The sequence below is a fragment of the Rhea pennata genome, chromosome 12 (genome assembly GCF_028389875.1).
Source record: "Rhea pennata isolate bPtePen1 chromosome 12, bPtePen1.pri, whole genome shotgun sequence".
NCBI lineage: Eukaryota > Metazoa > Chordata > Aves > Rheiformes > Rheidae > Rhea > Rhea pennata.
In genome coordinates this window covers 20,740,800-20,766,740 of record NC_084674.1, presented here as the reverse complement: position 1 = coordinate 20,766,740, position 25,941 = coordinate 20,740,800, and the positions used below count along the sequence as shown (strand labels likewise).

Here is a 25,941-nt window from a genome sequence, read left to right as displayed (position 1 = left end):
CCTACAAACACAGGATAATAGAGATAGGGTGGGAAGAAGTTTTATATTATTTAATGTATTGTTGTTTAACTCTTTCCATGTAAAGAGCTAGAAGACTGTTTTCTCCTAGTTGTAAGTCTGTCTGACAGTGGTTTTATGTAGGCAATACTTCATTAGCTTATTTGTAAGAATGTGATATGATTTGTGATTTCAGGCTGCCTTATCTTGTCTTGAGACTATCTGCAAGTTGTTAAATACAGTGGACCCACTGATTTAATGTCTTTAGATTATTTACCTTGTGTGTGTGTTCTCAACGTGGAAGAGCCCTAAGAAACAGGAATTGTGACAAAAAGCTTAACATAGCATGGTGCAGCCACAGGACCCAGTGAAATGGAAAGGCATTTTGGTCCTGTGCTGCTCTCTGCCCTCCTTCAGGTTACATCGAAAAGAAAATAGTGATGGGATTAAGTGGGAGTGCTAGAACTGAGGGTATGATACCCTAGACATACCTGAGATGGTTTAAAACTAGCTTATTTACCTACTGATATACCACAAAACACCTGTTTGTCTACTGAGATCCTCTGGCAGATCTGAGCTCTCTGCTAGCAGTCCTGGAGACAGCTATTTAAAACTAGCCCAGGTATGTCTGCACAAGCTGCAGTTACGCCACGAGACACAACTGGAGCTTCTCCAGCATGGCTAAGCAAAACCTTATTAACAGCACAGAAGCTTAAGATTTTAGTCCAAGCAAATTTGTCCTGAAACAAATACTATTTAAGAAGTAGAAACACACAAAATGTAACATGCAATAATTTTTGTCCCTCCATTTTCAGACTTTAATTTGGTTGCATTTTCACAATACCCCTGTCATTTAACAAAGTTGTAGTTCTATATGGTAGAATGGAGGAGGGAGAGATGAGGAGGTGAAGGGACTTGCTGGAGACAGTGATTATATTAAAACTCAGTTCTCAGTTTTGACTCTGGGACTGAAAACTTCCACTTTTTCTGTGCAAAGGTACATTTTGTGGAAGTATGAAAGAGTAGAAAACAAACCAATTTTAGAGACCTATAGTACAGCAAGTTAAGACAAACTAGTTCTGCCATTGCAAGACAATATATTGAGACTATTACTTATTTGTATTTCTTCATGTAAACATGCTTAGTTACATGCATTACTTTTCTAAAGCACAAGTTAAGTAACTTTGTAATGGAAGTATTGTAATTACTACAGTGTTAGTCAAGTCTGAAATTTCTTTGTAACACTCTTTTTGATGAAGCTAATAACATGGTAAGTTTTTGTAGGTTTCATACATTCGTTCCTTATTACATAATATGCTGAAATAAACTTGGCAAAAAGTGAAGGTGACATACTTTAAACATCCCATTGATGGTATTTTTTTTTCTTTATTAAATGGCCAGAGGAGTAGGGATTCATGTTTTCCTTTTTCATACTTGAGCCTATAAAATATTGTTAAATAAAAAATTAAGTGCTTATCATTCTGTATTTTGGCAAAAAGAAATTATAAATCATTTTAACCCCAACTCCCTTTCACAATTACAGTGAAATTGGGTTATAACCAATTCAGTTGCAGCACCACACATTCAAGAAAGGAGCAAGGCCTCGTGACAAGATAATGCAGGTTTTGTTTTCAGTCTTTTAGATGCATTTTCACTTTCAGTTAAGAAGTCTTCCTTATTTTTTTCCTCTATTGTTAAAGAATCCATGAAAGTCAAAATTGGCTTCCGTTAAAATTATACCAATGTTCACTGCACATGAGAAAAACTTGCAAGTGTATGTTACCTTATGATGTGTCAGCTTGGCTATTCTCATGCTTTACTTTCAGAGGAAGAAAGACAACAAAAGGGAAAACTTGAGCGTGCACTTTGGGATAGTTTTAAAAATGTAATTCGGGAGTAAATTTTGATGTTTGTAGCCAAAACTCACACTGGTTGCCAGTTGGTTTCTGTTTTTTTTTGTTTTTGTTTGTTTTTTTGGTTTGTTTTTAAGGGATTAAAATTCTAATTAAGAGTCTAGATCTAGATTCTGGAATCTGGGTCTGGCCCTATCTTTGTGATAGGCATGCAGCATGCACATTATTTGTCTTAAATTTGCTGCACGTTTTATGAATATACATGTATATTTGTATCTGTAGAGGTGTTTGCATCTGTGCGTGATGAGGTACTGTGAAATTATTCAAAAGCACCCAGTTCATGGCTACTGCAAAGGAAAACATTTGTATTTATACTTAAATATTTATACCTGCACCACCTGTACCAGGTGTTTGGGAGCCTGGTGTGCAGAAGCCAGGAAAGGATGCGGAGCTGCAGCCCGCCACGCGAAGGGAGCTGCAGCTCGCTTCTGTGACCTTAAAGGCAGCCTTAGCAAGAAGCACGACTCTGCGCTGCAGTTTTGGGGGCGCTTGATCATCCGAATAACGTCGGGGTTGGGGCCGCAGGTGCCAAGTCAGTTCCTGTGCGCCCCGGTGCGCGGACATACTGCCCTGGCCGCGGAAAACAGGCCCTTTATTGTGCGTGTTACCAGCGTGGCTGCAGGCAGCGCTGCGGGGCCGCGGCCGCGCGGGCTGGCCGCCCCGCACAGGGGGCGAGGCGGCCCCTCGGCTCCGCTCGCGGAGGGAGCGCCGCGGCCCCGGCCCCGGCACCGGCCCCGGCCGCCGCCCCGGTGGCTGCGGGCAGAGCCGCCTCCCGGAGCGCCGCCCGCTCCTGCCCCCGTCAATGATGGCGGCCGGGGGAGCTGCCCCGCTCTAAGATGGCCGCCAGCCGTGCGCGTGCCGCGCCGGTCCGGCGCCCTCCGACCTCGCCGCGGAGGGCGGGACTTCCTGCGGCGCGGGGGAGGGGCGGCGCGGCGCGCAGCGCCGGTGGCGGAGGCGCGGGCGGGAGCGCGAGCGCGGCGGGCGGGCGGCGGGCACCGTCCCCACGGGGCGCGGCGGGCCGGGCCGGGCCGGGCCGGGCATGGAAGTGGAGAAGATGGATGAGAATGAATGGAAGTACCACGGGGAAGGCAACCAGAGCCTGGTCGTCGCGCACTGCCAGGTAGGGCGGCCGCGGCGGCGGGTAACGGCCGGCGCGCGGGCGCCTCCCCGCCCCCCCTCCCCCCCGGCGTGTGAGGGGCGCGCGCGGCCCCGGCCCCGGCCCCGGCCCGGCCCGGCGCGGAGCGCGGCGCTCCGGTCGCCTGCCCCGGGGGAGCCGCCTTTCCTTCGTTTCGCTTTGCTGCCCCGCGGAGCGCGTAACCTTCGCGTCCAGCCGCTTAGCGGAGCGGCTCTCGCTGCGTTTTTGCGGCGCTGAGGGGGCGAGCGGAAACGCTTAACCCTTCCGTGGGAGGGGGCTCGGCAGCGGCTTTGCCTGGTGTTCGCCCTGCAGCCTGCGCAGAGGGTGGGCAATAGACCCCGCGCAGAGGAGAGCAGCTGGCGGTAGGAACGCGTCCTCTGGAGACGGAGCTGCGGTGAGAGGCGCAGGACGCGCTCCTCTCCCATCGCTGGCGGCGCGGGCCTGCGTGCAGGCGGGTGAGGAAGACGCACGGAATCGGATGAAAGCGTTGGGAATGGTTTTCCTTTCGCCCCTGGCTCCGTAAAAGTGTGTGAACATTTGCTACAATCCTGGATTGGGGCTCCAGAGTCAGATTTCAGTTTGCGGCCTGGCCGTAGATGTCAGCGTGAATGAGCAAGTCATTTAATCTCTGTGCTTCGATTTACCGTTCGTTTAAAAAAATCTTACTAAGTAAAATAAATTCAGTATTGGCTTTGATGAGCAGCAAAAATAAAATTAATCTAAATCCAGTCAAGCAGATTCCGTATCAGCTTAAAAGCACGTGTTCTGTGACTGCTGTCACTGTGCTCTTCCCCTCGTGTATGTGTGTTATTTACTTAGCATATTGAGTTTTGGATTTTCATTATACACGTCCCTCAGAAGTTTATTGCTTTTCTAAAAAGGACTTTGGGCTGTTTTTTTGTCTTATATTTGTATTTTAATTCCAGTATGAATTTGCTAGTGGTTATAGATCTAAAACTGTCCAATAAAACAGAAATGTCAACATACAGGCTTTTATATGAGAAGATTACAGTGTGAATTGAATCTTAAAATCTGAGGGTTTTCTAGAACTTAAAATGAATGTATTTGAGAATGTTAGAGTCATCGGGTTTCTCTTTTCTGTCTTATAAGTGTAAGCTGGACATAAAAAACGCTAACATATATCAAGTCTGAGAAAATGCTGGAAGTTTTTGCCCATCTTTAGGAGGGGCTCTTCTGTGGCTCTTGTTTATTTCTTCTCTTTCTTTATGCCAAGTATTAAAAAAAGACATTGTTGCTACAAGAAGAGAGTGTAGAATTTTTGTTTCCTATTTAAATTTTAGCTTTCTGAATATCTGTTGAAAATGCAGTTAAAAAAAATCTTTGGTCACTGGATGAATCAGAATATGTAATAAATTAATAACAATGTCTTAGGATGTCATTAAAGGTGTGGAAAGTGAGGAAGTCTGCCAGAAATTTAGAATAGGTGCTGAGTATGCCAGTTCTCTTATTAAAAGGATGCTAAAATTTGAAGATAACAGTGGAAGTAAAATATATATGTATGTATTTTTTTTTCCCTGTGTAGGCAGCATTGAGCCAATAAAAGCTTACAGGCTAGAGCTTTGTGTCTACTGATGATGAAATCTGTTAAAATTGTAGCATATAAAATACTGTTTAGATGCTAACATTTACTTTGTTCCCTTTATAAACAGGACGTACTTGAATGATTAATCATCGTTCTTGTGATCTGTTGTCAGTCATTCTCAGGTTTGTGAGAACAGAATAGCAGCATAACTAACATAATGAATTTCATTTTACTGTTTTTGCTTCATTCTGTAGCTCCTAAGGTCACAATTTTGTGTATGAATGCAAGTGGGAGGGATAGCAATTTGGTTGTGGCAAGGGGGACATGAATGGATGATGTTGGTGCTGGGGTTGAAAGCGAGAAGCTGGGGTGGAACTGTGTCCAAGAGTGCTTATTATCTCTGTGTTCTCATTTTCACATGTAGAGATATCTGGGGAAGGCAGTGGTCTCTACCTTTGTGGGTCTGACCTCTCTTCCTTACTTCTTCCATATGATCTGGGAAGTGGAAAAAAACCTGTCCTTTTGAAGAAGAGGACATTAGCTTCTTTGTCCTTTGTGAACTAAGACCTAGGGAGTTTGGCTTCAATTCTTCTCCTCTTGACCCCTATTTGTAATACTGAGAACAGATACCGTGCAAGACTGTGTGTCAAACACACAGTGTTTAGATTGGGATGAGTAGGTAGGCTGAATACACAATTCTTGTTCTTGATTGTGCAGAGGTGTGGCCAGAGCGGGGATGAAGAGTAAGAGCAAGGCATGCATCAGTTCATGTTGCTCTGGTCTGTTTAAGGCTATGTTTAATTCATTGGTTTGTTCCGTTCCCTGTTTCTTTCTGTTTAAGACATGAACGTAACACCCTGGTAATCCAGAGGTAGTACAGTACCAAAGTTAACGCCTGAAAACTTAGTTGCGGAAAAGTGGCATGCATGACAAAGAGCTTTGCTAGTGATGAGCTGATAAGCCCGAGATGCAAACAGTGTGCAAGCCTTTGTTCCAGCGCCTTTGAATGGTGACATGTAGACAAAGATTTATGTCTGACAGTCATACATTGGCATCATCTCTCTGCAGAACATGCTTGGTTGTTCAGGTATGTTTATAAAGTACTGTTTGATGTGCTGCTTCCACTTACCAGTTACTAATCCTCCAGAATGTAATAATGACAAAATTATCCCTGTGTTCCTGCACTCCTACAACCTGTAGAATGCAGTACTGAAATGAAGCATCTGAAATCACTGCAAGAGCATCTCCATTCCTTATTCATGCAGTTAAGACTTAGGCAGGGCATGGTCTAGTCAGCATGTCTCTTTTTACAGTGATAGCTTTACAGAGTTGCTCTAATTAGTTCTCCATTTAGAAAGTGATCTGATGAATAAAGATGGAATGCCTGCAAGAATTCCTGGTTACTGTTGTCATCTACAGAGCTCCATGCTTGCTTGATACATGCTCTAACTTCTGCTTCCATGGCTTTTCGAAGTTTAAGTCTTGATGAATCTGAAATTCTGGAAGACAGTCAATGTTATGGGACAAGTTTCACAGAATCACAGAATGGTTGAAGATGGAAGGGACATCTAGAGATCATCTCTCTGATGATAAAGCTTTTCCTAGTGTTTTTTATTGCAGCTGTGATTAAGCTAATCCACACTGAAACTGAACTGTGGTCAAAAAGCCTTTGTATAATCTTGCAGCCTGCTGCATCTTCTCCTAGAAGATGAACAAAAACAACTTTTCTACCTCATTGGTTTCAGTGAGAGACGTAACTGGTAATTCTGTTCTGGTTTCTGAAAAAAGTGCTTGAGACATTCATTCAGAAAGATCACTCTGAAGTATACATAAATTTGCCTAGCTGTTAATTCAGATGACAGCTGTGTGGTCCTTGTGCTATTGTTTTCTATATTTGATTGAAGCATAATATGCTCTTCAAATAGTTGATATGCCATATTTAATCAAACGGTGAATCGTCTGGGCTACTTGTTACTGTCTCAAGGATGCGTAAGGTGCTGTGGCACAGATACAGCTATTAAAGCTATCACAAACAGTTGGGCAGGTTAGAAAGGATGGTTCATGCTGCCTATGTTTTTATTGGAGTTTTGCTTTGTCTGCATCAAAGTTGGCTTCTAATTTAAGAAAGTGGCCCAAACCACTCCTCTTCTCTGCCCTGGGCTTGAGCAGTGGTGAGGCTTCTGAGGAACTGCTGTGGTATAGTCACTATCTTGTAAGTTGACTTGACTCTAAAGTGGAGGAGATGTCTAGTTTTTCAGACGTGAGCTACAAAACCTCTTGTTGTAGTTCTACATTTTAATCAGTTGTTTGCTCTTACAGATACTAACACTTCATAAAGGTTTCAGGAAATTGTCGTTCCTTGTAAAGCAGTGTAAGTAACTCTAAAATAACGTCTTGTATTTTCTTTCACTACTGAAACATGCTTGAAATCCTGAGATTTTGCTTCATTAGATAAAGTATGTGCATTCTTGCTCTGTTTCACTGCAATTAATTTGTATTAATTTTTAATTTTTTCACATTGAGACATTGTGGTAACCTAATACTTGCTTTTAAACAAAATGCTTATTTGAACATTAAGCTTGTGTTTCACAGTGACTACTTTGAAGTGGTGTAAGAAAAGAGGATTTTTTTTTCTAATATTTTTTATTCAGTGAAATGGTCTGAAATGGGTCTAGAGGAAACTGTGTTTGTGAAAAGTTGTGGTTTGGATCTTGATATGCCTTGATTATTGCTTAGTAATAATCTACTTGTCTAGGAGAGGTTATAGTTCTAACAGATATCTTTAGTGTTTGGTAAAGGACATGATTTGTTAGGAAGCACGTAAACCATTTTCGGAGAAAGCATGTGAGTTTTGTAAATAGAAAAGGGGGGAGAGGGTAGGTGGAGAAGGTAAATGAAGCTGAGGTCAGAGGACTGAGGAGGGAGTTGAGTCAGATAATCGTACCTGCAGAAGGTTCCCGAACTTGTTGCTTATAATAGCTGAGTAATGTCTTTTCTCTGTGTTTTTTTCCTTCAGGACAGATGGGTAAAGATGGAGGATATCATATCAGTGTTACCAGTGCTTCCTTTACAGGCATCTTTCTCAATCCTTGTTCTGGATTTGGAAAGGAGTCTTGCATTTTTAACATTGGTCTTTAATTTCACTATATCCGCAATATTTGCGGCTGCTTCTGCTGACATTATTGCATTATGAGAGCAGTATAGTGTGTGCGGAAAGACCTTTTTATTGTGGGGGAGATCAACTTGGTTTCATGTTTCCTATGAATTCTGTGGAAGGTGCCTTGCGTCATATCAGACTTGATTGTTTATAACGCTTTTCAAAGTATGAAGGTTTTCCTTTTTTTGAATTAAAAATTAATCTTACTGGGTAAATTTGGCATTTTACGCAATAAATTTATGTTGTGAAGGTTATTTATTGATATTGGAGGACAGGGTCATGGACAAGATTGTATGCTTAGACAAGTGGGGGATTTTTGATCTAACAGCAAAAACGCTTATGGTTAGAATTACTAGCCAGCTGTAGCTTTGCAGTTTAGTCTTGTCTGACAAAAAGAGGGCAATGCTGCTGTCTTGCTGAGTGAATCTTCCTGTAGCACTTTGTGATGGTCTCATTTTGTACAAGTTCAAGAACTCAAATGTCTTGTTCTTCCCTTTGTGAGCTTCATTATTTCTCTGTGATGTGGAGTTTGCTGTTTTGTCATCTTGAAGTTCGTGCAAGTAAAGTATTGCTCCCAAAATTTAAGTCGTTCCTGGGACACTACAGATCCCTCCCTACTTGTAAACAGGTCTTGTTCAGTTGTGTATTGCGTTTCTTCTTAATGTCTGTGGATCAAATAATTGCTAGATCTATGGATCTCTTGATTTCAAGGAAATATAGAACAGACCTCTGATCCTTGGCATTAGGTCTTCAGGTATGGGAAAAATACTGAAATAGCCTGTGCTATTTGGAGTGGCTCTTCCTTGAACATATGAGTGGTAGAAATAGTCTCCTGTCTTTGGCTGGTGCTGCTTATTAACGACAGCCTTCTTTGACTGTTGTAGTGATTGAAATATGACCAAGTTAGGGAGTCTTTGCTTTTTCACGCTCAGAAATTACCCAGAAAAGGTAATGTACAACTTGCATTTATTGAATTTTATTTCAACTAATAGGAAAGGTAGGGTTTTGTTAAGACTGGAACTTAAAAGTTCTTCTATCCTTGAGGAGATTCCCCTACTTAAATTCGAACCTGTGGTAATTTTTATTTTTCATTTATTCTATGGACTGGATGTATGCAAAACATTCACTGAGGTATGTGGCTGAGTGTAAGCAGTTTTGCATCTGGTTCTGCAGAATTTACGGGGGAGAGCAAAACTTGAATGTGAGTTGGACCAAGACTCCATTAAGAACTTTGTAAGTATTAAAGACCATTAACACTTCCCCCCCCCCCCCCTTCCTGGCTCATAGGGCATTTCTTTGACCTTACTTCTCCAATATTGTGTGTTCTTTTGGGGATATGCATGTATAAACATAGAATGTCTAGAAAAAAAAGCAACTGTACACCCTTTGCCTGCTTAGAAAACAGATACGTGACAAATGTAATATGCTGCTTTCTATTCCATCTTTCCTAATTGTGATTTTTTTTTTTTGTAAGCAAGTAGAGGAGCTTCTATCTAAATTTACCAAACCAAGCAGCTATGAAAACTAATTGAAAAGCCAAGCAGTATGCAATCAGGGTCTGTCACAAGTGGAAAAGAGATGAAGAGATGAGTGTCTTGCTGTAAACTGCAATTAAATTTTTAGGAATTGGAAGCACTTACTAGCTTGAGTTGGGATTCAGGACCCTTTGTGGCCTTCTAACTTGAATGAAACTATATATATCCTTTTGTTAACCTTGTCTGTTGGTTAACTGACATTTAAATACACGCCTATTGTCACTGGCAAACAGGAAGACGTTTTATTTGCTTATAGTTATTTCTTTAGCTAAATTGTTACAACAGTGATTGTAGATGTTGTAACTAACTCATCACACTAACTCTACTTGAGTACAATCACAAAAGGCTTTTATTACAAAAGAAGTATTGGAAGTTGGAAGCAGTTCTGCTTCAGTGGATTAGCTGCAAAGATTAGTTGGCCCAAAGCATCTGTTTGAGTCATTGTGCATATGGAATTTTAATTTCATATAGCACCAGTGTATTGTAGTTAAATTTACTTTTCCTTTGTCTTTACCAGGTTTCTGTGCTGAAAGGATGCTATGAATGTAACAGTTTAATAGTATTTTTTGTAAAATGGCAGGAAAAGCAGCAGCAGATAAAGAGCTAGAACGAAGAGGGAAGGAACAGAAAGTCAGCAATGCACTTTAAACTTTTCTTATAATTTTTTTATATTTTTTAATGATTTTTTTTCTCGTGCTTCTGTAGATGCAGTTATGAAAACGTAGCACTCGAGTCTTTCTGTGTGGAAGGAGATGGGAGAGAGAAACACTGAGAAACGCAGGTCTAATACTATAATGTAAAATAGTAGCTTTTCACTATATTTATAGATATTTATAGATCTGTCATTATTCGCGTAAAATATGTTTGTCACTGGAATTCAAAGTTCAGTTTGCATCTTTTTTACTTTGTTTTGTTTTATTTTCTATTTTGGGTGACTTATGAGAATGCTGAAGATAATACGAATAGAAATATAAAGCAAATCGCAGTTTTGCAGAAAAGCTCAGGAGGTAGTTAGGCTTCATTTAAAAATAGTTTTGTTCTTTCTGTTTGGGTGCTGTCCTAGTTCAGACTTGAAACAGAGATTCTCGTTGAAGTTGATGAAATCAATCCTGTATTTAGAAAGCACATTTTTCTTGTTTTATTAGTGGTTGGCAAATGTAGTAAAGGTGGAGTTTGTAACACTAAACTTTGCCTTTTCTTTTCTGTACACTGAACCTTCCTTTAATCAACAGCAGTAGTGGGCTGGACGTATTTACCAGTGGTTGCTTTTTGGTGGAAATAACTGACCTGTGAACTGTGTAGGAGGTAGCAGTGTAATAGCTTATTGTGTTTGCTCCCACAATTTGTTCCTCTGTTCCAGCCTTTCAGTGGGATGTTGTCTTCACCTCAGTGTATTATTTCTGAGATATGTGATAATCACTTTCTGACCTTCTCTCTATTTTTTTTTTTTTTTTTGCTCAGGAAGGAGTGGGGATGCTGTATTCAGTTGAGCAGTTGCTCAGGAATTGCTCAGGTTTGTTTTAGTTGATCTATGGAGGTGTTTAGGGTGCTTTGAGTTATTAACATAATTTATAATTCCTTTGACTTTTTATTTTTTTTATTTCCTCCCCTCACTGTTAATATTTTCCTGAAGAGTCTTGTGTGCCCAATGTAACAGAAGCCGGCTAGGCAGCTGGCTGTAACTCTCACTGTTGGAAAGTGCCTGTTCCAGATGCATGCAGGCTTGCAGCAGTTTAAAGACAGGAAGCTTAGTACAGGTTTCACATTCTGATTTGTGTAACTCACCTATGTGACAGATAAGGAATTTGATACACTGTTAAACCTTAAGGACCATTTGTTTTCTTCTTTGTTTTTAACATTAGTGTCTCAGGGACATCTGTGTTATCCAGACTGTAGTGCTGTGTGTTGAGGGCCAGGAATGAATAGGTTTATTCATTCTGCTGTAGCTCTCTGGTGTGTGTTTCCACCTAGTACCAGTAGATGTATCGCTTGATACCGTTCTGAGTATTGTGCAGCTTAGCCAAACAGTGAACATCCCTTTTTATTCAAGGCTAGTACAAAATGATAAAACTGTTTTTAAATTGTTACCCTTGGCATATTGTAAGGTTATATAAAACTTAGTTATAATGTGAAACCTGTGTGAATGTTCAACTATCATGGGAATATACATCATAACTGGACAGGGGAAAGAAAAAAGGAATGAACACTTGAAGTCTGATGCAGCTGTGAGCTCTTTGCAAAAAAACCCCAAGTAACATGGTGTCATTTACTTCTAGATAATGGCTTAAAATACTGAATGGTGTCAAGCAAGATGTTTTTGCTCAAAATTCTTTATTTTTGTAAAGAAATCAAAAGATTGTTCTTAAGGAGTTCTTAAGCCAAATAGGAGGGTGTTGTTCTGATACTTCCTTACACTTTGTGTGAGCAATTGCTAAACTTCCTCCATACTGGCAGGAAATGCAGCTTTCCTCACTTTGTTTTGTATGATCTTATCCACCTTATATAGAACAAAACTGAGCTGGAAGACAATGCTTGTATACCATATTACCACGTATATTTCATTGAAAAGGTACAAAATTTTCCATGCTTCAATTTGATTGAAATTTAGATAGAGCACATTTTTTGTAGATGTTATTGCTGTATACCATCCTAAATAGGCAATGATTAAGTTTTATGGAACAACTGCAATGGCAGTAAAAGGTTTGGTAACACTTAGAACTGTGCTCCCTAAGTTCTTGTTTGTTTTTCAGGCTCAAGGGAAGAACATGAAATTAACATCCATTTTTTTTTACTGTGCAGAGAAATTCAGGATCCTTTTCAGACCCCATTCTCTCTAAGAATAGAGGTCACTTAGCCTCCTCATCTGCTTAAGAAGGTGATGGTGATGGGTGTAATTAGTTGCAAGAAATGGCATAGTAGTAATGGTAGGGCGCGATTTGTTACTAGTCTGAGAGTTTTCCTCCCCCCCCCCCCCATGTTGGTTACACAGTAGCTAGAAGCTCATGACTTTTATACAGATAATTTTAAATTTGGGTTTTATTATTCTGCTTGTATATCGTATACCTTTAAAAATGTATTAAAATGGAGTATAGTAGGCAAACATAGAGAACTTTATGATAGGCATGAAATTGCGTGTAGTGTTCACAAAAAATACCGTAGAGTCTTCAGATTCCACAATTTATTAGACTGTGTGGAGTGAGGGGAGGTAGAGGGGGAACTGGGGAGAGGCATGGATTTCCTTCTCGGGGTTAGAGGGTTGCTTCCCAAAGTGCTTTGGTATCTACCACAAGATCTTGCATATGTGAACACAAGTTGGTAATCAACTAAATAAAGGCTATCTAGTTATACTAGGGAGTTGTGGAGGTATACACTAATGCTGTGCTTGTACACAAAAACATTTAAATGTTCTGTTTATAATAATAAATAGCAAATTATATGTACCTGCTTATTTCGAAAAGTAGAAGCTGCAGTGACATTTCCCAAGCTTTGTGTTGGGACAAGCTAATTCCACACAGTTTTATACTGAAGCTTACTTTAAAACTATGTGAGCCAAAGTGGTAATGTGAAAAAGAAAATGTACTTCTTTCTGCATAGTTAAACAATTTTACTAGCATTTGAATTTATTTTTATCAAAATTCCTCTACTACTTTCACTGGCACCAACTCTTACCACAGATTGTGTTAATAATGTAACAAGTGACTGAAGCTTGAAAAACCTCAGTGGTGCAGACTAGATATTTGGCTAAAGTGAAAATGTCAGGATCATATATTTGCCCTAACTATGTATAAGTAGTGAAAACTCTATGGTTCAGAAGGCCTGCATGGTGACTTTACCTTATGAAAATGAAGTTTAGGACATATTTAGGCCGATATTAAATATGAAGCAGTAAAGAAATAAAATCCAAGTTTTTCTCCTGGTTTCACAATGCCTACTGTCTAATCTAAGGTATCTGTATTGATGCCAGTCAGATTCTGTTATTCTCGCCTGACTTTCAAAGGTCACCTAGTGTTCCTGAATTTCTCTAAGTAAAACTAAAACAATAGCTGTAGTCACAACTTTGGAGAAGGAAGATTCTTGCAGGTAGTATAGTAGTACAGCAATTGTGAAATCTTAATGAATTCTGTGAGAAATAAGTTTCTTAATCTGAGTTGCCATCCCTCTGGTGGTGGTGGTGGTTTTTGTTTTCTGTAGCAGTTGGAAATGGTTTTCCTGGTAGCCCTGGTACTGTTATGGCCATGCTTGCTATCTGTTACCAAACTGCTGTATTTTCATGCGAGTCACACTTAACTTCTGTATTCAGAGAATAAGGACAGTCGTACTTGATACTCTGATGACTTTTTTTCCTCCTTTCCTCACTAATTGAGTACTGAGTGTGTGTTCAGAAAAAGGACTGCAGAATTTCTTATCAAAAGAAAAAATAGTTAGATAGTCAGAATTCTTCCTTTGAGTTCACTGTTGTTCTAGCTCATGTTATTTCTTCAAAAAATTTGAAGCCTCTTAATATTTAATGCTTTGAATTTTCCTGCCTCCATGCATTGTTTCTTTCTTTTCTCTGCTTGATTTTGCAGCCTAATTTTTTCTGTCTTTTTGTCTGCATGGGATTATAACTCAATTAACTAAGTACTTTTGCAATAGTGCATTGACTGAAGTGTTATTAAGCAGTGGAAGGACTTAAGGAGACTCATGTAGAGAATGAAGTTTGGGAGAATATTAAGGTCTAATTGATCTGATGTTTGGAGTGCTAAAGGGTAGCGACTTCTTAAGAAATCTGTTCTCTTCTAGATTTAGGATGTTCTTCTACATGCAGATAAGCATGTTATGTCTTCGATGTTCAAATTGCAAATATATTAAAAAAAAAATCTAAGGCAGTTAACTGAAGGAAAAACTCCATGGCAACAACAACTCACAATATTTCCAAGTGAAGGATCAGGCAATACCTCAACAGCATGTGAAAAATACAGACAGTGGTAATAATTCTTAAGCAGTCGGCATCTTTCACCACTCAGAGGTTGACCTCTGTACTGTGCCAACATGCTTGTGCAACTGTGTAATGAATTGCAAAGGCAGGGACCTAGTTGAAAAAATCCTCAACAAAAATAAGTTTGTGTTTTTTAAATCTGGATCACTGTAATGGCCTCACTAAGACGTAGTGCAGGTGGAAGTTGGTAGTGACTAGTTAAATAAATGACATCTGCAATGAAAACTTTTGTTTGAGCTTTGCTCTATTCTGTTCTGACATGTGCATCCAATCTTTAGAAAAGCAGTATGTTGTTCTTTTGCCATATATAGTTTTTATCCTTTTATCCTGGTTTGCCTGTTTAGAAATGATTTGTTAATACACGAATACTGTAATGAGCATTGTTACAGATAAATGTAATAGAATTGAATTTACCAGAGGGGTGGTTGGAGGAAATCTGCTAGTTGGGAATTGATAAATGGATAAATGCATAACACATTGTTAACACACTTTTTTTTACTATGTTGAGGATGCTTGATATTACTTTTCTTACAAGTTAACAGATTTTCAAAACTGAACTGGCAAACAATTATAAAGGGTAAGAAATCATAACAGATTTCACTAGTAACAGTAGGCCACATCACTATGTACTTACTTTTCATCTCTGCCATTGAGCATATGTTTTTATTTTAAAAGCTATTGCATTGCTAAATTACAAACCTATTTTGAAGAATCAGATGGATCTTCTAGTTTTGTTCTGTGGCGTATTTACTGGAAAGTGTTCAATTGTCATTAAAATGAGCACCCCTGAAATACTTCAGAATTTAAGTTATTGAACAGATCAAAAATGATAATCAGATCACTTAATCACTGATCCACTTGTTCAGGAGTATTTAAAGTGAAGGATCCAAACTGCTGAAACACTAAAAATAAAAATCTATTTTTACTATGTACACAAAATGTACAAGTCCATCAGATCTGAGCTCTATTATCAACATCTAGGCCATAATGGAAGACAAGAAGAGGTGCAGTCACCAATGGAGTAGTCAAATCCAGAATAGTGTATTTGGTATTCAATTTATTTGTATTTTATGTTTGTCATGTAACTTGCATGTTGTTTAGATATAGCAGGACAAGTTTAATGACAAATCAGAAAAGTGTACTTTTACTGGAGAGTTGTATAGATACAGATGAACAAGGATTTATAATAGTTAAGCTAGCTTGAGACATTTTAGATACTGAAGGGGCTTTTTCTGGGTCTAGCTATCTAACACATATATCCAGACCTCTTTTGTTAGGATTTTGGAGTGATGTTGTCATCTGTTTTGCTTTTCTCATGGTGCCCTTTCTCTACACGTTAGTAATTAAAGATAACTCTTGCTCTCTCCCACTCAGCACTGTCTAGAGATAGCATTCAGCCTTGAACTGCAAGGTGCTTATTATATTCGGTGCTGTCCTACTATGGATTTTTTTTTTTTTTTTGTTCTCTTCATTTGATAGGGGTAAAAATGCTCGTGTTTCATAAAACTGAGGTACTACCCCGAGGTTTATCTGCATACCTTTGTTAGCTAATCTGATTGTTACTACTGTGTTATTGTTTTCTTCCACTTACAGTGCTTTGAATAGAATGCAGTCTTTTGGGGATTGTCTAGGAAAGGTCCAGATGGACCAGTGAGACAACAAATTTTTAAGAGATTCTTAAGATCTGCTCTGTGAGGAAAGGCATCCTATTTTAATAGGCGTATGCATAAAGGCCTAATTTAGTTAATATGTCTCCAAGATATCTTTGAACTATTAAAAACTCTGTAGAGACTTGCGTTTGTTTAGAGTATGCCTAGGCCTACCATGTAAACGTTGAAGGTTTTTGAATTGCATGAATCACACAAAAATGTGTGTTTTGTGAGGTGAAACGTTTGGAAACCTGCTGCATTTAGCCCAGTGCATTCCATGTTTTTTAAATGTGTAACTTGGTAGGTTTTCCCTTAAAACTGAGTGTGGAAGTAGCAGATTTTAGTATTTATAAGTACAGCTGTGCAGATTTTGCTGGTAACTAGTAAGTAAGTATCTCCTTAATATTTTGTAATACAAATGATATTTTAGTGGATCTTACAATTTTTTCCAAAGACCTTTGGAGCAAATGAAGTTGTTTGTTTCTTTATTTGTTTGTTTTAATATTGTGCTTTTAGTGGCAATCAAAATTGAAATATCAGACTTCTAGAATACTGCTGTAAGCCAGGCAGCATTTCCCCTTTTACAATTTGTGACTGAAAGCACAGAGTAACTGACTTGTTAAAGTCAACAGGGAGGTCACGGCATATCTGAAAATAGAAATTGGTCTGTTTTATTTCAAGTTGACTGAAACAACATTCAAAATACTTTGTTTCTCTTTAGTTTTTCAAAACACTTAATTCTTGGATGAGCTGGGGGGGGGAGTTGGACATCAGTTCTGTTCAAATGAAGTTAACTTTTGAAATTATGATGATGTACTTCAGTGCTAATGAAATTATGTTCTTTCCTATCCTTCTTTAGCGCTGTGTGGTGCTGCGTTTTTTGAAGTTTCCCCCAAACCAGAATAAGGTAAGACACAATGTCTACTAGTGATAAAAGCCTACAGGTAAGTTAATGAAAGCCGATCTGAGGAGAAATCTGAAGCCTGCAAAAGAACTATGAGTAAGAGTAAGAGGATGTTTTCAAGCGTGCCTGTTTTTCAGGAGTTTTGGCAACAGGAGGAAATTTCGAGTAGCCTTTTATAGCGAAAATTATGTTATTTCTGATTTCAGGACCTTTTTGTGGGACAACTAGTATGACTGAAATACATGTGTACAAGGTACAACTTTCTATAAGGATAGCTGTAGCAAGGGGAAAGAACTAATCTTGCATATCAGTGTAGGTGACTCAAGAAGAAATAAGAGAGTTTTATTGACTACTGCTAGGCAAGACTGAAGAGGAGGAGGAAAACAGGATCGTGGTAAAGATCTCCTGTTCGCTACCTATTCAGCAGCTAGAAAGCTGAGGAATTGTGGACAAAGATGAAGTATTCAGAGAACAGTTTGGTGTCATCGAAGGACTTAATCTTATCTACTACAAAAAGAATATGGCAGGACATGGTCTAAATTTCTTGGTCTATGACAGAAGAGTTTTCAGCTTGAGAAGCAAGTGAAACCTTAGAGTCTTAGTTACCTTAGATTGTTTTAACAGGGAGAAAAATGAGAATCAAAGATGGCAGGTAAAAGGGATTATGAAGCGTCAGCACACAGTACTCTGAGGAGGAGGACCCCCCACCCCCTTAAGTTAGTCAGTAGTCTTTAGGGCATGTTACTTGAGAGATACAAGAAATGGTCCGAGTTAGGGCAGGTACTAAAACATGGTTTTGTAAGGTTTCAGTGGCATACTGTTCTGGTAAGAAGCAAATATAAAAAGCACTATGGCTGTATTGATAGCTGGAGAGCAGGGAGGTGATTTTAGAAAAGAGAAACCAGGATGCTTGTAAAGTAAACATACGGAGTGAAACATATGGGATGGGATTTGTGCATTAAATTAGGAAGATTAAGACAAAATGCACTGCATTTAACAAGGGAAATAACAGCAAAAGGAGAAGGTTCTAAAATAGATCAGAGGAAAGCAAAGAGGTGAAAAACATGCACACAGTGTAGCTGTGAGTTATTTCATGGTATTTCTGCTACTGTTTTACTTGGAAAAAAAATGAAGCAAAACTAAAGTGTAGCTCAAGTTGAAGTTTTAGATCTGCTTATTGTGGCAGGATTTGAAAAATGTATTTTGTGCTTTTGTGGTAGTCTGAGATAATTATGTTTAGAGTTCTTACGACAACAGGGAAGGACCAAGTTCATTGGAAAAAAGGAAAACAGTGCCTATCTCACTTTTTAATACAACACAGGAGAATTAGATCACATGGTCCAACTACAATTAAAGAAATGGAGTAAATTATTAGCCTGAAAGTATACAGGAAATGGCACCCAGTCAGATCAACTCAAGGTAGTCAGACTGAGGTCATCATACCTTTTATCAAGGCACTTAGTAGAGAAAGGAGAAGGTAACAGATACATGTTCTAACTTTAATAGGACTTTTGGCATTGTTCAAAATTGTATTCACGTAAACAAGCTGAGTAATGCAGCGTTGATGTAATCTCCATCAGGTAGGCGTACATCTTACTTTGAAAAGCCTTGAGAGACTAACAAAGATGGACTGTGGAATTCAGAGGTCATTTTGTGTTAAATCTCCAAAGCTGTCTGTCTTCTAGAAGACTGTATTCTATTGATAATAATAATTAGGTAACAGAGTAAAGCAAGTGACATTAAACTGAAGAAGGGAGTACTGCATGTGGATTGCTCAGTCTGCAAGATGGAGTGAATAACTGGAACTTTGATGTGAGATGATTTAGGCAAAATTCTGTGATGCTAAGTGGAAAGTGATGATCAGTTGGTGAGCTGTTAATTACTTGATGCAAAATGAAGAAGAGAAAACAAATATTCATAAACAAAATAGGAAATGACTGGCTTTGCCAGTAAACAGCTTAAAGGATTTGAGAATAATGGTGAACCACAAAATGTTTGACAAAGCAGAAGGCAAAAAAAAAGATGCAAATATTTTGGGGATGAATTGATGGAATTATAAGGTATTAGCGAGATTGAGTGGTTTTACATTGAATATAGCATTAAGTTTTGGTTAATCCATTGTAAGTAGGAGAGAGATAAATGGAAAACAGTCTAGAAGAAAACAGTAATAATGAAGAAATTTAAGAAACAGAAAGAAATGTTGAAAGAATTGAATTGTTTAATCCTGGAAGAGAAAAACTTTGAGGAGACACGTATGTATGTTGCAGTAACATATAGAATGTTGTTACCATGAGGATCTTAAGTGTTTATCCGTCAAGTTCACTGAAGGAAAAGGTTTCATTTCCTCCTTAGGATATTTTTCGTTGACTATTAGATAAAAGCGTAATGGTTCCATGGTGAAACAGTGGAACATATTATCTGTAAAAATTGTAACATCTTACTTGTTAAAGATTTTCAGAGCAAGTGAAAGAAACATCCTATTGGGACATGCTTTTTTATTCTGGAAGTTCTCACATCAAAATACTCTATTGCAAGTGCCCCAATAATGTGCAGGCATAACAGCCATGCCTCCACAGAAATAGTAGAGCTAGCACATCTAAAAAAAACGCTTTCATTAGGAAATCGTAATGAATGAAGTGCTAATTGTTTACAACCAACTATTTTGTCATTTGGAAATACATTTGGTGTAAAAATGGAACCACAGGGAAGATTCAGTTGATGTAAAGTTGACTTCTAAGTTGCTGTGAGAATTAATGTGAGCTTATCTCTGTTTTCCAGGAAAGATGTGTTTTTAGTTACTAATCTGCACAGAATGTTTTCCAAGCTTGAGAGTTTCTTAAGCAGAGTAATGATACGCTGAATGACTTACTATTTTCCAGCTTTCAAATATCTTTCTGGTAAAGCAATTACTAAGTCATCACTTCTTTTGTTAGGGCTTGTTGTAACAGTAGGCAATAACTGATGCTGAGGCATATTTCTAACATAAATGTCTAATAATGTATGATCACTTCTCTCTTTCCTGATAAATGTTTCCTGGTGAGTATCCATTTAACACTTAAATAAAGATGAAAACAATAGTGGCTGCCGTGATTGCGACTTACATTTCCTACTTTTTGAATCCACAAATTCTGATTCCACAAATTCTTTGAATGTGGAAGACAATCTGCTGTCAGGATTTTGTGAAGGAAGGTAATGCACTTAGCTATTTTTATCCCGTCTGAATAAATTTACTCTGCCTAATTAGTGCCGCACAGTATTTGTCTTCATTGGACTTAACGACTTTTCTAGATGTACCATATTAATGTTTCGTAGCTAAATGGTTTGTCTTGTTCTACTTCAGAAAGACACCTTTAAAGGTGAAATTTAAGGTCACCTTTATTCTAGTTATAGAAGGTAAAGCTTAGTCCACGTTCTAAATAGCTGCTATTTTTCCCTGCCTTTCTAAATAAAGAAGGGTTATCCTGTGTTTTGATTCCCCGCTGCCACTGCTATTGTTGTATTGTTGCTTGAGGCAGTCCTCTGGTATTTTGGTCTGAAGGTCCATTCCTCCATCAAATAACAAACCGTTCTACTGTGCTGTGGAAGTACTTAAATGCTGTTATTATCCTGATCAGTCGAGGAGCGGGGTGCTGTCTCTGTCAGCCATGTGCATGTGGCCAAAGTACATGAAGGCAACCTGTTAGGTTGTTGGTGGAATGTATTGGGAAATATGTGGCTTTTCTAGAATAGTATTTGAAGCTTCTTAACTGGTGGTGTTGGCATAGAATTCTCACCTACGTTTATTTTTTAAAAACTATCAGAAGGCATAGGCAAGATGCCCTGGTTTAAATGAACTTGTCAATTTAGGTGAAGTGTATAATGTCTTTGACATAGTCTGTCTTCTAACTATGCTAGAGTTTGTTCGTTGCTATAATTTATTCATTTTTCCAAAGTGATTTTCACAGCTTTTTGAGGTTGACCTTGGAATTCCGTAACAATGAAAAATCATTTTTTTGACCAGCATTTTGATTCTGAAAATAAGAGTTTGATATCCTTACATTAGTAGGAAAGGCTACTAGTAAAAATAATTTAATTTAGTTTTGATTTTTTTTTCAAGTAGAGGAGAGTAATTTGATTGTGGCTGATGTGAAGTATTGTTAGTATTATTCCTACTTTTACTGGTGCAAAGCTGATGTGGTGCACAAATCTCTAAAATTTTTGATAAAGAAAAATAGTGAATATTTCTAATACATTTAGGGTCTCTTTGCAGCCTCACAAGATGTGAGGTATAATTGTTCTAAAAATGCTAAAAGTATGAATTTCTTTAAACAATTTTTCTTGCTTTCCTCCATTTCTGCAGCAAAGCCTCCTAATCATGAGCCTTTTAAAACATCTCTAAATGCATCAGTCTTAAGTATTTTGACTTTGGCAAGCACTTTGCAGTTTTGAATAGCTCTTTCATTTTGTTTCCTATTATTATGCTCCTCCACATGCACCTAGATTATTTGCATGCCTAAGTCTTTTCCAGGTAGCCACTGACATTCTCTGTCTCAGTGGCAGCTTTCACAGCTCCCGTCTCTGCCCTGCACACTTGCCCTTTTCCTCCAAATGCATACCCCATAGAAGGGTGGAGAGAAGCATTCATCGTACTTCCTACATTTTACAGTGCTCTTCTGCACTAGTTGGGTTTTCCTGAAATTAGTTCCAAAGGCTTAAATTCCTCACCTTCCGTGGTACCAGTAGCGAACACACTAGTGATAATCTGTTGAATGAATGTTGATGAGCATGCCGTGCTTAGGCAGTGACTTAATGTTTAATGAAGACAATTACTAAATAATTCAGTACTGACAGGAAGACTACAGCTTTACAGCTTTTTTTTTTTTTGGGGGGGGGAGGTCTGAAATTGTATTGCATAATAATCCTTATACAAAATGTCATAACATGAAGAAGTCACACAGGGAGATAAGTAATTTTCCACTATTAGCTATAATACAAAGTTCAGGTTGATAACACTTCAGTAAACTATTTTGGTGTGCATATAATTTTTTTGGATTGGAATAACCAAACACAAGAAAAATGTCCTGGGCGTGGTGATCTGGTACTGTATGAATGTTGCTCAGATGCTTGAATGTTTTCTTACCCCTCTGCGTAATCGGATGAGTAAAATCACTCACGGTCCCAGCAAGCACAGCAGTACATTGTGGTAGGTATTCCCCGAGGCTGTGTCTGATTAAACATTAAAAGTTTGGGCTTTAGAAGTTGTTAGCAACACTCCCATTCAAACTTGCCCCAGACAGACACGCTTTTCTTCTTACCACTGTAGCCACAAAATGCTAATTTCTGGATGTGCACAATTAGGTAATGTAGCTCTAGAAGTGTTTAAACTGTGACTGTACGTTCATGCTATTAAAGCTGGATTGATAAATGTACGCTACCGCAGGAAACCCTGCTGTTGCATGCAAGTGTTACATTTTAAACAGAACTAAGTTGCAGCTAGCTTCATGATTCTCTATTTGCTCAGAACTGTGATTATAAGGACTTTGTGATTTACAAATACTTTTATCACTGCTTTTTAAATAGCAGGTTATATGATTTGAATATTCTACTAATTGTAATTTTTTAAAAAAATTATATTTATTTATTTTAGAAGAACAGTTTTTCTTTGAGCAGAACTTTGAGCAAAACTATTTTTACTAAATTCTAGATTTAGTAGATTTTACTAAATGTTTGATGTTTTACTAAATGAGCTGGCAGTAGTGATGGGTCCTTCAGAAACTTCTAACCTTTTTTTAATGTTAAAAGGTGATGCTCCAGTAATATTGTTAATATTGTTTATTGTTCAGAGTATTGACTGTACTTGCTCTTAAAAGTAGGTCAGCAAGTGCCATAAGTTTGATCTGCAACCTGAAAGTTGTACTGTTTTTTTTTAATTGGTGAGTCTTTCCTTGTACTAGTGAGTGCCCTAGTTTTCAGAGATGCTTATTTAATTCCCAGTATGAATTAAAAAAAGAAAAGCTTTTAAGTACTGTGTACATCAGCAAATGAGGTCAGAGTAGTCTGTAAGTGGGAAGTAGCTGAGAATTTTGTTACTATACAAGATGAAGTAATATACCTGCTCGCTGTTTGGAACTTGTATACGCTAAAGAAAGGGTTGTGTTGCCATAAAAGGGAGGAAGTCTATATGTAAACTGAAGGTTTTGCTCTAATATTTACTCAGAATAATAGTTCCTCACTTCATAAGGCGAGGAGGATATTTATGACAATCACAGATATTTTAAATTGCTGCGTTTTTTTTTCCTTTCCCTCTCTGCAAAGGAACTACTTGTTCCCCAGACTGGGGGGAAATTAAGTGTAAGGAAAGATTGCTATAGTGTGTTTGCCGCCTGCTCGGGGAGAGAGTGGAGGGGGCAGGGGCGGGCGATTTCCCCCCTGCCCTTTGACGGGGAGGGGCGCAGCGGCCTGCGCTGCCTTAGCAGCCGGCCGCAGTGATGGGTGGAGGCAGGCTCAGCCCTGCTGGTGGGAGCACTGGCCTTCCTGCAGAGCACAGGCTGGACAAATTGAACAACACTGCTTTAAGGTAGCCTGTTTCAGGCCTGTTTGGGTGACCTTGTTGCCTATTAATCCTATAAGCAATTATAGAGTTACAGAACTGCCTATTAAATGCCCTCTTTACTAACTGCAGTCTAAAGTTATTCCAGGATCATAGTTAATATTTTCTTCGAAGACTCAAGCAACAGGAGATTTTTTTTCTGAAGAGATTCCAAACTTGTTTGGAGCTCTCAGAAAGATGCGGGGATACCTTCTCTGAAAAACAACTCCACCTACAATATGCCAAACATTTTAAAGATTAAGGGCTGTTCTGGCCTTTACAGAATGATAGAAGTGCTGTGTAAGTGCTTTGGAAAATTTGTACTTTTCCTACAAGCTGTAGAGGTTTGGGTTTTTTTGGTTAGTGCACTGCATACTGAACCAATAGAGTAATATATATATATATTTTTTCCCTGTAAAGCATTATTGCATTTTGCTGTTTCAGTCTGGAAAATGAATCTAAGTAGATGAAGGATATTAAATGTAGTATGTAGCATTGGAAGACCTGCCTTACAGTAACCAAATAATCTATGTGTAATCCTATACAACTTGTGCAAGTTTGATAGACCACCCTTCTAGGTGAGAAATACCTGACTATTACAAAAAAACCCCAAACATGTTGGTACTAAAATTGCCTAGTTAGTGACAATCTCCTTTTACCTCTTAACACGTTTAATTTTTTGGATATGGTCTTTTCTTTTGTTTCCAGTCTCGGTCATTATCTGAGTGCCTTCCTCCTGGCATTTCATTTTCTCTCACTCTGTTCTGCAGTGTATTTTACTTTCTTATTTTCTCTCCTGCTCATGCTTTTTCCTGTCTAATTTTCTAACTTTGATATCAGTGTTATGCTTTCTCTTGCTCCACAGTTGCTTAATTCCAAGAGTAAAGCTTTATATCGTACAGTGGTATGCAAAATAGCATTTTTCTGGTAAAGCTTTGTGTTACAAAAGGACACAGGAAAGGAACTTTGAGATTGACTATAGTAACAATAAAACTGCAGAAAACCAGAGCATGGTGGAGTACTGGGAATAGAACAATATCATAAAAAAAAAAAAAAAAAAAAAAAAAGTAAAAAGTCTGACAGAGTGATACTGCACTGCTGTGGCTTTCCTGCCTCGAACTCAAATATTTAACTTCGTATCTGTCTAGCTTGGAATTTTTTCTTGTAGGAGAACTTCAGTGTTTCTTTATGTGCATGTAATGCACACAAAAAAATAACAGACAACCACATCATAATAAAAATTTTCATCATCTGGGGCAACATTCGGGACAGATGGCAAATTCTGTTCCTGTTCATGCAGAGATCTGTGATGTGGCTTGGTGTCCTGGCAGGACTGTGTTCCTCCAGATGAAATGCTTCATAACATTCAAAGTGTCTCCTACACTTAACCTGTTGGTAAGAAGGCATGCAGTGTGTCTATTTTGATCGTTATAGATCTCTTATCTGTTTTAAGAATAATGGTCAGAGACAGAGTAGATCTTAGCTAATCTCACCCACTTCCACTTTTTTTTGCCATCTCTGTTCTTGCTGCTGCTGCTTTTTTTTTTTCCTCCTAAAATTTAAGAATAAAATAATCTCTTCTGACTGCTTTGCTGGTCATCTCAATCTCTCCAGCAGGCATCAGGAAGCATATATACCTCAAGTTCAGTGTATCCTTTTAATATCAACATGTACTTACTTACTAAACTCTGTATAGCGGTTAGGGTACTCTGCCAGATCGTTGATAAGGATGTGTATGTAGTCCCAAGCGTTGTGTATCAGGTCATAGCTAAGTTACCCTGTTGTTTTTCTTTTCAGACATCAGAAGAAATACTACACCATCTGCAGAACATCGTAGATTTTGGAAAACATGTCATGAAGCAGTTCTTTGGAGAGAATTATGTTCATCATGGGGTAAATGTTTTATCCTTAAAATAAATGGCAAACATTGTAAACGTTGTGTTTCGAGGAACACTGGATGCCAGGCAAAAGCAATTAGTAGGGTTTGCAGATCTTCCTAAGCAAGCTACACAAACAAGAAGCATTCAGTTTAGAACAAAGATCCTGCTCTGTGCTGATGAAGTGATTGGATTGTACTCTGTTGTTTGAGCTATTTCAAGCCACTGATGAAAAAAAGTAGCAATTTCTTTTCTCAGTATGAAGTGAGAGGTGGAAGAGAGAGATGCTTTGAGATGAATTTTTGCAAAACAAGAAGAGAAGTGTGGTTCCGCGAAATTGTCCAAAATTCTATGCAGTTGAAGGATAACTTTTTCCTTGCCAATCACTCTGTTCTTCAGGAGAGCTACTTCTAGTTAACTGAACATCAAAGGCTTGAGTGGAAAAGTGACTTCTTTTGGAATTTGTGTCATAAAATTCTGCCTTGGGGTGATGGAGGAAAACTGTTCTGATTTTTGAAAAAGACAAAATGATTCAAGGGTTTTTTTAATGCATATTAAACTCATCCTGAAATGCTCTTTTTAATTTTTTTGCTTTTATTTAATTTAAATGTTTTCTATCTAATGGTTAATCAGAGAGAATCTGTTGGGTATTAAGCTTTATTTATTTATTTATTTATCTTTTTTT

At 38.4% G+C, this 25,941-nt stretch overlaps 1 protein-coding gene across 13 annotated transcripts in view; it reads left to right on the top strand.

Annotated features, from left to right (window-relative positions):
• IPPK (inositol-pentakisphosphate 2-kinase) overlaps positions 1 to 25,941 on the top strand; it is a 62,945-nt gene that overhangs the window by 22,404 nt on the left and 14,600 nt on the right. For 9 of the 13 annotated variants that reach the window (XM_062585225.1, XM_062585226.1, XM_062585223.1 and 6 more), the window contains 2 exons: positions 16,767 to 16,814; positions 25,177 to 25,272. In XM_062585225.1, the coding sequence (XP_062441209.1) occupies positions 25,234 to 25,272 (39 nt within the window). In that variant the 5' untranslated portion in view covers positions 16,767 to 16,814; positions 25,177 to 25,233. Of the gene's footprint in view, positions 1 to 2,949; positions 3,031 to 4,715; positions 4,771 to 8,959; positions 8,979 to 10,052; positions 10,077 to 10,741; positions 10,794 to 16,766; positions 16,815 to 25,176; positions 25,273 to 25,941 lie in introns of those variants that run through there. The other 4 variants (XM_062585220.1, XM_062585222.1, XM_062585219.1 and 1 more) reach the window with 4 other exon arrangements.